The 15,898-nt window shown below is 43.8% G+C and overlaps 1 protein-coding gene across 2 annotated transcripts in view; it reads left to right on the forward strand.

The window, feature by feature from the left end:
* LOC124789970 (RNA-binding protein 34-like) overlaps positions 1-13,799 on the forward strand; it is a 96,968-nt gene extending 83,169 nt beyond the window's left edge. For both annotated transcript variants that reach the window (XM_047257505.1, XM_047257506.1), the window contains exons 5-6: positions 8,017-8,349; positions 13,628-13,799. In XM_047257505.1, coding sequence (XP_047113461.1) covers positions 8,017-8,349; positions 13,628-13,738 — 444 coding nt within the window. In that variant the 3' untranslated portion in view covers positions 13,739-13,799. The remainder of the gene's footprint in view (positions 1-8,016; positions 8,350-13,627) is intronic.
* The last annotated feature ends 2,099 nt before the right edge of the window (positions 13,800-15,898 follow it).

Consider the following 15,898-nt stretch of genomic DNA (forward strand, 5'->3'; position numbering starts at 1 on the left):
GTTTGTGATCCACATCAGGTCAGATTAAAGGAAGATATCGAAGCAGTTCAGAGGCGGGCTGCCTGATTTGTTACCAGTAGGTTTTAATATCACACAAGTGTTATGAAGATGCTTCAGGAACTCAAATGGGAAATCTTGAAGAGAAGGCAATGCTCCTTTTGAGGAACAGCATAGGTAAAACTTGGAGAAAGACATTTGAAGCTGACTGCAGAACATTTCATGCAAGGACCCTGAAGATAATAGAAATCAGGGCTCCTACAGAGGCATACAGCCCCCCAGGGGGTCCACAACTCCTTTGTGGATACGTGCGTAACGAACACGGGATCCTGAGCTAATGTGGCCCTCAATCCTTTCCAGGCTGCATACCTCCCTTTTCCGCATCCTTCCCTATCCCCCATCTTCGCCCCCCCTCTCCTCCCCTCCCCTCCCCTCCCCTCCCCTCCCCTCCCCTCCCCTCCCCTCCCCTCCCCTCCCCTCCCCTCCCCTCCCCTCCCCTCCCCTCCCCTCCCCTCCCCTCCCCTCCCCTCCCCTCCCCTCCCCTCCCCTCCCCTCCCCTCCCCTCCCCTCCCCTCCCCTCCCCTCCCCTCCCCTCCCCTCCCCTCCCCTCCCCTCCCCTCCCCTCCCCTCCCCTCCGGCTCTTTGCTCCCCTTTCTCCCCCTCTGGGAGTATGTTTTGGGCCTACGTCCGGAGATGGACGCTCGAAAATGTAACACATTCTTCGCTTTATCTGCTTGCACGTCTTCATCCTTCCTTTGTCCTTCTCTTTTCCTTACCTCTTCTCTTTACCCTTTCCTCCGCTGCGGTGTTTGAGACCTCTCTTCTTTCCTTTCCCTTTCTTTGTTTTTTCCTTTCTCTTTTTTCCTCCCTGTGCGTGTCTGAAGGCCTACCCACGCACTTTCATGCGTAGCCAGTGACGGGGTAACGCGTAATTCCCGGCCCCGGGTAGACAGGTAGGACACATACGTACCCCTTGGTAACGGCCAGGCCCAGGGAGGGGTGATTACCCGAGCTGATACCGTCCGAAAGTGCTGATTGGTCCCTCCGTCCGTTTCCCGGGAGGTGTGACCTGAGGTGTGAACAATCACCTAAGGTGGGAATGCCCTCAGAGAGGGCCCCCACAAGGGAGGAGCCGGTAATCATGGGGGATTCTTCGGCAATGGTTTCTTCATCTTCCACTATGTCTGCTCACAAGCGTAAGTTCACTGAGCGTCAGCCACAGACGGTTCTTCCATCGTTGCCACAGTTCCCTGTTGTTTCTTGGTCTGACGAAGGTCACGACTTCTCCATGGTCAGCCCTTTCATTATTCAGAAAGGTGTCGACGCAATTGCAGGTCCTGTAAAGTCTTGTTCCAGATTACGGAATGACACCTTGTTGTTAGAAACAGTCAGTGCCCTCCAGGCACAAAAATTGCTGCGTGCTTCACTGCTCCACACCTTCCCTGTCCGGGTGGAAGCGCACCGCACCTTAAATTCCTCACGTTGAGTCGTTTATACACGCTCCCTCGACGGATTGTCCGACTAGGAAATTCAACACTACCTGTCTGACCAGGGCGTAACGGCTGTTCATAGTCATGAAAAGGGTTGACACTAACGTCGTTCCAACCCATACTATCTTCTTGACATTTGACAGAGTTCAACTCCCATTGAACATAAAAGCGGGCTATGAGATAATTTCCGTTCGCCCCTACGTCCCAACTCCTACGCGTTGCTATCGGTGTCAGCGGTTCAATAATACCAGCCAGTCCTGCTCCAACCCGGCCAAATGTGTTACGTGTGGCAAGGATGCCCATGAGGGTGCTTGTCCACCTCCATCCCCTCGTTGCATCAACTGTATGGGTGACCACGCTGCTTCCTCTCGAGATTGCCCCATTTTTAAAGACGAAAAGCTCATTCAGGAAATCAGAGTGAAGGAAAAGGTGTCGACCTTTGCCGCTCGAAAATCATTCGCCAGTCAAAAGCCCACTGTTCCTCAAACAGGAAAATACAGCACTGTCCTTGACTCTCCTCGGCCAACAAAGGAGGCAGCCACACAGATTTGTGATCTCACCTTTAGTGACACAGTCATCAGATCGGCCAGCGCAAAGATCGCCCGTTCAACCTCCCCACTTTCGCCTGCTCACTCTATGTTTCACCCTTCATCGGGTTCTCGATCCCAAAAGTCAGACACCCGGACTTCCAAAAAAGAGCATACTCGTGAAGATTTTTTACGTACCCCAACTTCACAACCATCGGTTCCTCCTTCATCTAAACATCATGTTTCCAAGAAGGCTAATAAGAAACCCAGTTCTTCTCCTCCTCCACCAAGGCGTGTCTCGTCTACAGCACCACCTGGCGGTAACCGCCCTCGGCCATCTTCTGTGTCGCCGAGGCACACTGCTGGCAGCCGATCAACCGGCCGATCGCTGGTGGCAGGAGCTGCTCCTGAACAACCTATGGATCAGGATCTTCTGCCTTCGGCTGAGTGCTGTTGCACACTGTCGGTCACAAGCTCTGAGCAGTCGTTGAGTTGACGGCAACCTTAAGTCACATTCTTCCATTTTCTGTCTACCCTATGTCCATTAGCCATTGGAATATCCGCGGCATTTGAGCCAATCGGGATGAATTGTCGATCCTCTTACGATCCTACTCACGTCATCTTCTGTCTTCAGGAAACAAAGCTGCGTCCTCACGACTGCTTTGTTCTCCCCCATTTTCAGTCAGTCCGATTTGATCTCCCCTCTGTTGAAGGCACTCCAGCACATGGAGGACTCATGATTCTTCTCCATGATACTCTCCATTATCACCCAATCCCCTTATACACTTCCTTCCAAGCTGTCGCTGTCCGTCTTTTCCTTTCTGGATACACCTTCTCTCTTTGTACTGTATACATTCCATCGTCCACACCAATGGCACGAGCTGATCTCCTTCATCTTCTTGGTCAGGGGGGACTTCAATGCCCACCACCCGCTTTGGGGATCTCCACATCCTTGTCTGCGTGGCGCACTATTGCTAGACATCTTCCACCAAGCGGATGTTGTTTGCCTCAACACTGGGGATCCTACGGTTTGTCTGCCTCCACGACAAATTTCTCTCATTTGGACCTTTCGGTCGGTACTGTTCCGCTAGCTCGGCGCTTTGAATGGTTTGCCCTTGCTGATACACACATGAGTGACCACTTTCCATGTGTCCTTTGATTGCAGCCACAACTGCCATATATGCGCTCGAGAAGCTGGAAGTTTGCCCAAGCCGATTGGACACTTTTTTCGTCTCTAGCGACATTCGATGACCGTCACTTTCCTAGTGTCGACGATGAGGTCACTCATATTACCGACGTTATTCTTACAGCTGCGGAACGTTCAATACCTCGCACCTCCAAATTGCCCCGGCACCCCCCAGTTCCTTGATGGAACGAGGCATGCCGTGACGCAATATGTGAGCGGCGATGTGCTCTTCGCGTTTTCAGACACCATCCTACTTTGGCCAACTATATCCGTTATAAGCAGTTCCGTGCGCGGTGCCGTTGCGTCATCCGCGATAGCAAGAAGGCAAGCTGGGACTTCTTTACTAGCTCATTTAACACCTTCACCCCCTCCTCGGAAGTTTGGAGTCAGATTCGACGGTTATCGGGCACGCCTAGTTTCTCCCCGGTCTCTAGGCTCACTGTCGCGAATGATACATTAGTGGACCCCGTCGCAATTTCTAACTCATTGGGTCAACACTTTGCTGAGATTTAGAGCTCTTCAAATCACCCGCCAGCATTTCTCCCGAAGAAACGTGCAGTGGAAGTGTGACCTCTTGCTTTCTCCTCTCAAAATTGCGAAAGCTACAATACTGTTTTCTCCATGTGGGAACTCCAACATGCACTCTCGTCTCGGTGGCATTCCTCTGGATCCCAGGACACGTTGGTATCTGTGGAAATGAGGCGGCCGATATAGCGGCCAAGGCTGCAGTCTCTCTTCTTCGGCCAGCTATTCGCACGATTCCCTTCCCCGATCTATAGAGTTTTTTATGTCGCCGTGTTGTTCTTTTATGGCACGCACATTGGTCGACACTTCCCCATAATAAATTGCGGGACGTGAAAGTTCTTCCCTGTGCTTGGACCTCTTCCTCCCAAACGTGCCGTCGGGAGGAGGTAATTTTAACTAGACTCCAGATAGGGCACTGTCTTTTTAGTCGTCGACATCTTTTAAGCGGCGATCCTCCCCCACTCTGTCCCCACTGCTCTCAGCTGTGGACGGTAAGACACCTTTTACTTAAGTGCCCCCATTTTACTCCGTTATGCGCCCGTCTACAGCTGTCGCCTGGTATATCGTCCATTTTAGCAGACGACAAGCGCTCAGCCGATCGCGTTCTCGAGTTTATTAGTGCCAGTGAGATGTCAGTCATTTGAAGCTCTTTTTGGGGACAACCAACCCCTTTCTGTAGTGGTTTTTTAAGCTTTCCTTCTGCTTTTAGTTTCTCCAATTTTTTGAGTTTCGTTCCCATTGCTGCTGGTTTCCATTTCTGTTTTTTCCCTTTTCCTAAGTCACAGACCGGGCACTAATGACCATAGCAGTTTTGCGCCCTAAAACCAAAATTGTATGTTGGCTTGCGGATCGTATATGTAGATGTAGATATTGTGGAGAAAATTCACAAAATTGTATTGAATGACCATCAACTGAAGATATGCAAGCTAGCCTATGTTGTATGTATTTCAAGAATTGCTGTTCCATTGCATACTGATGGAAAATTTTAATCTGAGAAAGCATGGGTGCTGCATTTACTCGCAGTGGAACAAAAACAGCATTGTGAGGATGTTTCAGTCTTGTGTTTGATGTTCCACAGCAGTAAAGCCCAGTTTTTGCATCAGTTCATAACCCTGAATGAAACATGGCAGAGGAACAGTTGAAACAATCAGCTGGAAGGGGAGACTCAGCTCCAAAGAAGGCAAAAACATTCCATCTGCAGACAAGGTCAGCACATCAGGTTTTTTTGTGTGTGTGTGGTGTTATTTTCATTGATTATCTTCAAAAAGGAGGAGGAGTCAATGGCGAGTATTATGCGAACTTATTGCAGTTTTTGAGTTATGAAATCGAGCAAAAATGGCTTCGTTTAGCGAAAAAGAAAGGTACGTTTGATCATGATCCTGCACCAATTTACACATCCATTTCTGCCATGACCAAAATCAAAGAGTTAAAAATTCGAATTGCTTCTTCATGCACTCTCTTTGCCAGATGTAGCCTCCTTTGGATATTTTTTTGTTTCCAAGCTTCAAGTAATGGCTTCCTAATAAAAGGTGGGCCAAAAATTAAGTGGTGGTATCTGCAGTTGAAGGCTGTTTTGCGGAGCTCGATGATTCTCACTATAGCACACTATCAAAGCTATTGAACATTGCTATATCAATCTGAAAGGAGACCCTGTAGAGAACTAAAGATGTTTTCTCTCAAAATTTGCATTTTGTTAGGTTGGGTATTTCTGAGGGTGTCCTCATGAAACATTGTAGGTGGCTGCTCTTTTCCTTTAAAAAAAATGTTTCTTTGTCTTAACATTCTCTAGGTAAAAGATGAAATCTTTACGAATGATCTAGATGTAGTCATATGAAACTTGACTGTTTCGAAAGTCCCTTACCTCCATGTAATAAAAATTTTCAGAAACAAACAAAAAAAAAAAAAACTGACACTCAGTTGTTATATGGGTTTTATTGTTAGTATGTATTTATTACAATTTTCTTTTACATTTTGGACTTATATTTACACTTCCCATAAATCACACCACAATATTTTTCTTTAAAATGAATATTGTCTTTAAATGTAACAGGTTTCGGAACTATAATCTGGATGTAAGTTTCTGGAAATGTTTTGGCATTAAAATGATGGGTACACAGGAAAAATAAGAAAAGAAAGACTAACAGTGTTTACCTACTAATTAATATTTTTTGAACAATTGTTAACTTTGTATTAAAATAGCATATCATTATGAATCACTACTTTTTAAATCTGCTCTTAGCCTTATCAGGTAAATCTGACATCAGATTCTTCATCCAGTTCAGATCCAGACTGCTGTTTGAAGACATCCTTGTAGAATGAAAGTTCATCAATGTCCATCCAACCTGGTCCGTAGTGGTTCAGTAAAAGGACTGTTGCACATTAACTTTTTTTTGTCATGAAACTTTCATTTATATTTGCTGATTTTTACTTCCTTTCTGCAGATACTATTACCACATCTGATATCAGTGTTATAGCTTTGTTCCCATTGAGTAGTAATAGTGCTCTGATCTTTCATTAATTAATGTACTTTTTGAAAGCTTAAACTGAAAGTGCCCTCTAGGTTTCATGGCTTCTTTGAGATGTCTTCCAGTCAACAACATGTACATCTGATCAAAGTTTGTAGTGTGTCTGTAAGTTTCTGGCAATGCCATAGTAGTTACTGGGGTTCAAGATAGAGCTCTTTGAAAGTAATTCCTTTTCAGTCGGACCAAATATGTGATCAGCAGGGATATATGAATGGCTGACAACTGAAAAAATAAGGTTGACATGTTTAATGTTTTGTGGACAATTCTGCATATGTCAATTATAACTCGGTTTTTATTTTGCGCTCCATAACCAGAGGCTAGTAGCTTTAGTGTATGTATATTTTTTAGATTTTTATTGCACAGTCTATGAAAAATTGAGGATGCATTTTGACATGAACCTTGTTAGAATTCTTTTTCTAACCATGTATAGCAAAACACAACGTCCTGATGTGGGACCAAGAGAGCTTCATCTGTGGCATGAGATCTAAATCTAATATTGTAATAATTATCAAATGCATTTTGTATAATTTGGAAATTGAAAGGTCTCTATGTAAATATTGCATGTGAATGTTTTTCCTCTGACAGTAACGTTTCTCAGTAGGTTTTAATGATTTCAGTAACATCTTTCACAGACCACCTCCTATCACCATAAGTGAGAGATTTTGTTACCACCTCTTCTGTCCTTGGGAGTTACTCCAGTCTCCGGAAACTGTTTATACAGATTCTGAACACGATATTGCCCTACCCTAAGTGTTTAGTGAATACTTTTTTACAGACACTGTGTCACTGAAGCCACCCATTATGTAGCTTTGGAATGTTGTCTTTAGTCTTTCTAATGACTTTCTCCACTTTACTGATTGTGTACTTAAGAATGAAATCATTCATGGCCTGTCAGGTGTTGCATGAACTTCTATATCTTGCATGGAAAGTTGCCCACATGCTTCCATAAGGCCGTTGTTGGAAATCCCTTGCTGGAATGTATGGTGATGTAAATGCAATGGACATTAGATACTACAAATTTACTTGGCTATAAGAATGTTATTTCAAAAAGCAAGCAGAAGTATATTATAAATGAAAATAATAAATAGCTTACCTCATTTTCTTTTCAACATTTTTGCCCAATGTTTCTTCATCTGCTGCTTTTGCACAATTCCACTACAGGAGCTTGTGCAATGAAATGGCTGGAAAATACTAAGACTTACTTATCCATGATTTATGTAGTGTACTTCGTAAAATGAGGCCTACAATGTGTTAAGTTCAGCTAAGTGACCAGCTGTTACTCAATAATGTGTATTTATGCCAAGATTCAACTTAACAGATATACCAATATGAAAAATATAAAATACAGAAAAATAAACGAAATAGTTGCGTTAATCTCACAAGAGAAGTTAGTGTAATGTTTAAAATGTATTCTAAAAACAATTTGACAAGTGCACTGAAGTAACGGGTTTTAGAAATACATCTTTATTCAGATCATTAAATGTGAACTCATTATAACGGTTTTTAGATCCTGTTTTGTTGTATGAATTTATCGTCTACTGAAACTGTGGCCGTCATGGATATAACAGTGTCTGTAACTTCAGACAACTTTGTAGTTACTTTTATAACAGAAATAGCAGCTTATGGTACTTGTGTTATGTTCTAAACTGTGCAGCTCAAAACATGCTCTTTTGACATATATAACAGTTATTATTGGGGGGCGGCAAATTAACAGGTTTTGAAAATCAGTGACTTGTTTGAAAAATATATATCTTTCTTTTCTACAGAGTGCAGATGCAGTGGAACTGGCATTAAATCTTAATGGAACATCACTCAAAGACAGGCCACTACGTGTATCAAGAGTCATTCGAAAGAAGAAATTTGGAGTTAATAACCGCAGTAACAAAATGAACTGTCATTCTGCCAGAAAATCTGGACAAAATCCTCATTTCAAAGATATTGTCAGAATGAAAGCTGCAAAGAGGAAGGAGCACAGCAGTAAAGAAAATAACATTCCAAACAGAAAATTTTCTGAACATACATCAGATAAAACAGTGAAACCAAAACAGAAAAGGTTGCCTTTCCAAGGGCGAAAGAGTCTTGATAGGAAGCAGAAGAAAGTAAGTTTTCCTGTTTTTGTGTGGTCGTAAAACGTACAGCTGCTATACTAAAATTCAGATCTTCACATCAATTTTTTATGTTAGATTTATTGCTGATGTGGTGGCACTTAAAGAAGCAGGTAAATGTAATCTGTAATACTTATTGTCTTACATTTTCTACTTTACCTTTCTCCTGTGTCTGATACCACAGTCAAATAGGTATTATATATAATTACATAGGTTCCAGTTACATTCATACATGTTGTTTTTCTTAAAGTTATTATTCATATTAAACATCGTTGTCACAGGTGAATACCCTTTAGACAATTCAGTTCTCTTTGTGCCCCATTGAATTTACTTAGTTGCCCCATAAGTAAACAAATTTACAGTACAGTGGGAATATGGGTAAAACTACCATTAATTAGTATTTCAGTATTAGGAAAAAGAATAGATTGCTACTCAACATATAGCAGCTGAGTCGCAGATAGGCACAACAAAAAGACTGTCAAACAGAAAGCTTTTGGCCATAAAGTCCTTCATCAAAATTGGACACCACACACATGCTCTCTCACCTGCAGTTGCAGTTCATTCACACACACGACTACAGTCTCTGGGTGCCGAGGCCAGAGACATTAGTCGTGTGTGTTTTGCGTGCGTGCGTGCGTGCATGCGTGCATTGTCATATTCCAATGAATGCCTTTTCAGGCGAAAGCTTATGTTTGACAGTCTTTTGTTGTGCCTGTCTGCAACTCAGCACCTCTGCTATATGGTGAGTTGCAGTCTATCCTTTCCATAATATTGTCATTGTTCTATCCTCAATGTTAGATTGTTTAATTAGTATTTCAAATTTGTTTAGGTTGTAGATCTCATTATGCAGTACACAAATAACTATGAAATGCAGCAAGTACCAGTACATAATGAACTAAAAAATTCTTAAATTGTTGAGATTAATTCTTCCATGCTGATAAAAATGGGATGGTGGGATATTTAGTGAAATGTACGTAAAGACCAACTGAGGTGGCATAGTGGTTAAGAATTTATGTTTAGAAGGAATGGGCTGCAAATTCCCACTGTTGGAGGCTCAGCATTTATTTGCTAGGTACTGGCTTGGTGACTCCAGGGCTCCTGGTAAGCACCACCAGTCCTCTGTCATTGTAAGCTCTGGGTATGCTTCAACAAGCACCATTCAGTGCAAAGTGGGGCTTGGTATGAGTGGATCATTGTACTCCAGGCTGCTGTTGGGACCAAGATGGAATCCTCGAAATTTTCTCCCCCTCATCCCAGTGGAATGTGTAGATCACTCGTAACTATTAACACCAAATCTAACAAGAGGACTCCTGAAAGACACACCTTAATACATTCAGAAGGGCTTAAGAAGCTACATAGGTACATTAAAATCTGTCAAGTGATTGCACAATGGGACGTGATTGGCCAAAACCTCTAGTTTCTAACAGGCAATGAACCTGCAGAAAGCAAAAAGCCTTGGAGAATATACCACTGAAACTGAGCTGCACACCAACTTGACTACAGCAAAGGTGTTGACTTGTAGGAATCTGGTGGATATTCCCAAAGAAGAACTGAAAGCTGATTTTTTTTTTTTTTTTTTTTTCTTTGAGGTATCTCGGAGAAGCCACTTGTGGCAAATATGATAAAGAAGCCTACAAAGGAGTTATTTATCTCCTCTAAAGGTGTAAACTTCTCTGGGGCTCGCTGTATTTGGATTATGGATTGCAGTGTTTGCCTTCAAGGAAGGAAAATACAAGAGATGAAAACAACAAAGCACATCCCATACGGTGAGCCCAAAAAATCTATAAGGTCACGCAACTGTCGGCCCCCTCCCCCCCCCCCCCCCCCCCCCCCTCCCGCCACAGGCTACCTCCTCTGCTAAAGTTCAACAGTGAGTTCAGAAGAACGATAGCATTCAAACGGAGGTTGCTAGTTCAAGCAGTAATACATGCGTTTGTCTAAGCACTTGGGCCACTGCAGTTCTTTTGAAACCTATAACACTTTCATCACTGTGACAGAAAAATCAGGAAAAGCCATAGTTGCCGTTGTGGCAGGGCTCCCTGCCCCTCGAAAGGTTCAGTCTGGTCCACTATCCACCATGCCCACAACCACAACCACAGGTGTGGCTCTGGAGCCTGCCCAGGCCAAAAAATTAAACACAAAGTGTCGACCACTATCAGTCGGGAAGTAAACTGTTGGGTGATATCATCATCATCATCATCATCATCATCATCATCACCATCACCATCCTCCCCCTCCTCTCTGATGTCTCTCTTGATTCTTCTTCAGAGGAAATGGTCTTGGTTTTGGCCTGGGACACTCTGCACAAGACTGAGCCTCCACCTATCAGGGGGCTCCCTTCCCCCATGGAAACAAAGGTTGAAAGAGCTATCCCCATGATACATGGCCCCCATACTATAGTGGAACGTTAATAGTTTCAGGACATGTATGAACTAAAATTCCTGTGCTTGTGTTTTTGAGGAAATGCATTTTAAAATGTCTGACGCCCCTTTACTATTGGGCTATACTCCACTGTGAGGATGACATGACTGGGAAAAGCATGAAGGGAGGTGTCGCTGTGTTAATCAGTAATGTAAACCACTCTTGTCCTTTCCCCTGCCTACTGACCTGCAAGTGGTTGCAGTTGAAATTAATGTGTGTTAGACAATCACTGTTTGCTAGCTGCATTACCTCAGCAAATGCGATAGACTCTTGAGGCTCTAACAGATCTTATAGAATGACCCGACCCCCCCCCCCCCCCCCCCCCCCCATTATTTCTCCTACTGGGAGACTTCAGTGCCTCTTGTATATTGTGGGGCTCAACCCCTGGGGCTAGGTTTTGGAGAGCCACATGCTGTTTCATGAGCTGTGCTTCCTCAACAAAGGCTTTACCACTCATTTCAATACTGGTGCTGGTTAGTCCACAGCTGTTGAACTCTCTTCTCTCCCACCCTCGTGGACTTCGTTCAGTGGCAAGTCACTGGTGACCTTCATTCCAGTGACGAGCTTTCCCTGAAAAGACACAGCCAAGATGAATGATCATCAGAGCTGTCTGGACACTGTTCAGCCAGCTGACTGTGTTTGAGCACCACAACAATGTCCAGAGTGGGTGAGCCACAGTGGACGGGTGATCCATTATGCCGCTGATGTCTCCATCCAGAAGTCCTCCAGTCATTTTTGGAGGCAACCTGTCTCTAGGTGGATGGATGTGTACTGGTCAGTAGTTCGGGTTGGCCATGTAGTTCTGTGATGGTTCAAGTGCCGCCCAACAGCAGAAAACCTCACAGTCTTCAAAGTTGATATGGCCAGGGCTTGACGCCTCATCCAAGAGAACAAGGAAAGATCATGGCAAGTGTCCCTGGATTCTGTCAACCATTCCTCTTGTTCTACATAAACATAGGAATCCATCAGGATGCTTTCCCGTAAACACAGTTGTTTGCCAATAGCAGCAGTCCTGAAACAAGGTGTCTCCACGCAATGCTTTGAGATATTGGCCAGGCGATGGCAGAGCGTTATGCAATGACTACTGCCCATGCCACCCAGGATCCACCATTCTGCCACTACAATGTGACTGTAGAGAGGGGCCAGTTGGACTTAAGATCCAACAATTCAGAGGTGTACAACTACATTTTCTCCACATAGGAGCTGGCTGTTGCACTGAGTGAGGCTCATGACACTGCACACGATGATGACCAAATCTGATGCATCCTGCTTGGGCATTTTCTAGTAATATCAAAGTAAATCCTTCTCGAATCTTTTCATTTGTTGTGGGAGACAAGTCACTTTCCCAACTCGTGCAGCGAGGCAATTTTGATACCTCTCTTTGAACCAGATAAGGACCAAATATGTTCACGTTGTTACCAGAACATCACCTTAATGAGCTGCGTAGGAAAGACCCTGGAGCAAATGGTTAACCGGTGTTGGGAGAAAAGAAGAATGAGGAAATAATGCAATGTGACTTAATGTGCAATTAGATTTTTCATAATTTTTGTAGAGACTGCAAGAATTATCACTACTACTACTACTACTACTACTACTACTCCTCACTGTAAGGTTACTACTCACTGTAAAAAGGATGCATTGCATTGCAGATAGGCAGAACAAGAAGACTGTTACACATTGAGCTTTCAACAAATGTTGTCTTCAGAAAGGAAACACAGATACACATCAGCAAGCACATCTTATGCACATGACCACTATCTCCAGCCTCTCTGGCCAGAATCAGAGCACTTGCAGTTTGGAAGGTGATGAAAAAACACAGGAAGGAAGAGGTGGGAATGGACACTGAGTAGGGATATTCTAGTTGGAAATAGCGATAATGTATGCATGAGATGTGCTTTTCCTTTCTGAAGAAGGCTTTGGCTGAAAGCTCAATGTGTAACAATCTTTTTATTCTTCCTGTCCACAACTCGAGGTATCTTTGTGATGCGTACTCATCTATGCTTTTCATAATATTGTTGATACATGAAACTGGACCTTCTATTGTTTGATTTATCATTTATAGGCATATCCTCCCTCACTCTATAGATAAATTTTTGTGGACATGCGTGCTATCATTGTAATGACAATAACTGTTTAGGCAAAACTTCTTTGATCATGAGTTTATGTAGTTAAAAATCAGGTCCCTCAAAAGAATTTCTATACTTCACTGTCTGTATGTAAACTTATTGATTTGCTTATGTCTTCTGTGTATATGTCATCTTGGAGTTTCCCCCTTTCTTTGGGTTATTAAAAATCAGTTGTGTAAGAAGATTTATGTACACTGCTAAGGAAATGCTTTATCAGACCTACTTTAATAAAGGTCAGAATCATACCACGCAGACAAAAAAAACTGTAGGTGCCTGATAGACCTAGTTAGAAGACATATTGGAACAACTTCTTTCTAAATTTTGTAAGGTATTTCTACTATGAAACATACTACTATGCTATAACTGTATACTTAAAATTTTAAAAATATATGGTGAAAGAAAGGAGCCATGTGATATTTCAGTACAGCAGTTGAAGGCAGCTGCTTCAGTAGCTACGCCCCCCCCCCCCCCCCCCCCAAATTGCGTGCGCGCAGACACACACACACACACACACACACACACACACACACACACACGCGCGCACACGTAAGGTTTACCATTGAGAATTTGAATTTGTTATCTGTTGCTGGCAGTCACTTCTACTGTGCCAGAGATGGTGTAGAAATTTTGGAATTTCAAGTCTTAAATTTTTATAGTGTAGTGCTTTGTTATAAATAGTGCTATTTGTCATCAATAGCTTTACTATATCTTTTTTCTTTTTACAGAAACAGAAAATAAATAAAACTGAACAGAAGAAAAAGATTATAGCCCTGAAATTGAAGCATAAGGCCAAATCTGCAAATGAGAAGACCAAGAAAATAAAACATTCTGTTTAGTAGTGTAGTTTCGTGTATGTAATGTATAATACTGAATAAAGTTATGCTACTGTCAGAAAAAGTTTTATGTGTGACCTTTGTAGTTTACTATTGAAAATATAACACGGAAGCCTCTGCACCTCCATTGACTATGCAAAATATCATAGAACAACTTTATTTAGATCATGAGTTTTGGCATTTCTGATCCTGTCTTTCCCGACAGGGGGCAGGCTCTGTGGCTTCCACGGGCCACCAGCCTGTGCAGCGTTTCTCTTACATGCTGCATGTATATCCTCTTGCTATTGTTTTTCCCTCCCTTGGGCAACATGTCTGGGGGGTTTTCGGAATTGTGTTCTGTTTTTTCAGAAGCTGGTATCAGAACAGTCTCTCCAGTGTTTTTCTTTCCTTTTTTCTTTCTTCATTCAACATCTATCCTTTCTAGGCTTCAGCATTTGAGGGTCCACTTTTCTTTCTTTCTCCATGTGCACTCCGAAGGCCAGCACACACGTCTAACGTGTAACAGGTGACAGGGTAACGCATAATTCCCAGCCCCAGATTGACATGTATGGTTTTTGTGTACCCCCTGGCACAGGCCAGGGTGCTGATGACCGTGATGTCGAGTACCCCCTCAACCCAACTCATCATGGTACAGGCCAGGTCCACAGAGGGAGTGATAGCCTGAGCTGTTACCGTCCGAAATCACCTAAGGTGGGTGCGTGCCCTTCTGAATGGACCCCCCAGCTGGAAGGAGGGCGCTATTGGAGACACTGGCAATCTGGGAGATTTCCAAGCAATGACATAATCATCTTCAGTCTGTCAATACTAAACATAATCAAACTGAGGCTACCGCAAGTCCGTTAATTATTCAGGAAGGTGTTGTTGCAATTGCTGGCCCTGTGGAATCTTGCTCTCGTTTATGTAATGACACTTTGCATTTGGAGACTACTTCTGATTACCAAGCACAAAAACTGTTTGCAGCTTTGCCCCTCCATGGCTATCCTGTTTGTGTTGTGGTCCATCAAATGCTGAATTCTTCCCATGGTGTTATCTACACTAGGCTGCTCAATGGTCTGACATGCAGAAATCCAAACGTATGTCTCTGATCAGGGTGTCATTGCAGTCCATTGGCTGATGAAGAATGTAGATGCCTCCTTAGTGCCCACACACACTCTTTTTCTCACTCTTGATGGAGTGCTGCTTCTGTAAAAGATCAAAGCAGGTTATGACGTTACCGCAGTCTGGCCATATATTTCAACCTGATGTGCTGCTACCAGTGTCATCGTTACAACCACACTCGAATGGCCATGTGTGGACACCCGGCCAAATGTGTAACCTGTGGTAGGGATGCACACGAGGGCGATTGTCCGTCTCCTTCTCCCCCCTGTATCAACTGCAATGGAGACCATGCCACTGCCTCTGAGATTGTCCTGTGTATCTTGATGAGGGTTCTGCCCAGGAGATCCGGGTGAAGGAAAAAGTGCTTTACCCAGTTGGTGGCTAGTCAGAAACCCTGCATTATACTATCCAGTACTTACAGTACTGTTCTTGTTGCTTCTCGCTCCACAAACGGCATGGTCATGTAGACATGACCTCAAATTCAGCACTGCGGTGTCATGGTAGCATCCCAGTCTCCTCCTCCAGCTGTGAAACTTTTCATCTCAAAGGATGAAGCCACCTGCTACATGACTAACAGGCCAGAAAGGACAAAATGAATACTCCTGTGAAGACTTTCTGCGTCCCTCCAGCCAGCAAAAGTCAGTCTTCCATCTGCCAGCTGCGAAGGCTCCAAGAAATCGAACAAAGGTCATCTCTTTCACCAACTTAGAGATCCTCTTCAATAATGGTGTCACCACATGATACCCATGCCCAGCTGACCTCGGTGATGTCTGTGCGCACTGACAAGCGTTTTTTATGACCTGAACTCTGCAGACTAATAGAAGGTGAATGCTGATGGCTCTGCAGATTTCATGGCAGTATCCTCCAGCCTCAGTGCCCTGTAGCAGTTAGAAGGCAGGCACTCGGCAGGTGCCAAGGTGTGACACTCCTTCATCCCTCTCCCCCCCCCCCTCCTCCCCTCTTTGTAATGATTACCAATGTAAGGGTTGTGGCCTTCAATCCAACATAAAGGACTTACGGCTGCTCTTAGAATTGCAATGTCTGCTTGTCCACTACCTCCAGGAA

This window comes from Schistocerca piceifrons, chromosome 3 (genome assembly GCF_021461385.2).
Source record: "Schistocerca piceifrons isolate TAMUIC-IGC-003096 chromosome 3, iqSchPice1.1, whole genome shotgun sequence".
NCBI lineage: Eukaryota > Metazoa > Arthropoda > Insecta > Orthoptera > Acrididae > Schistocerca > Schistocerca piceifrons.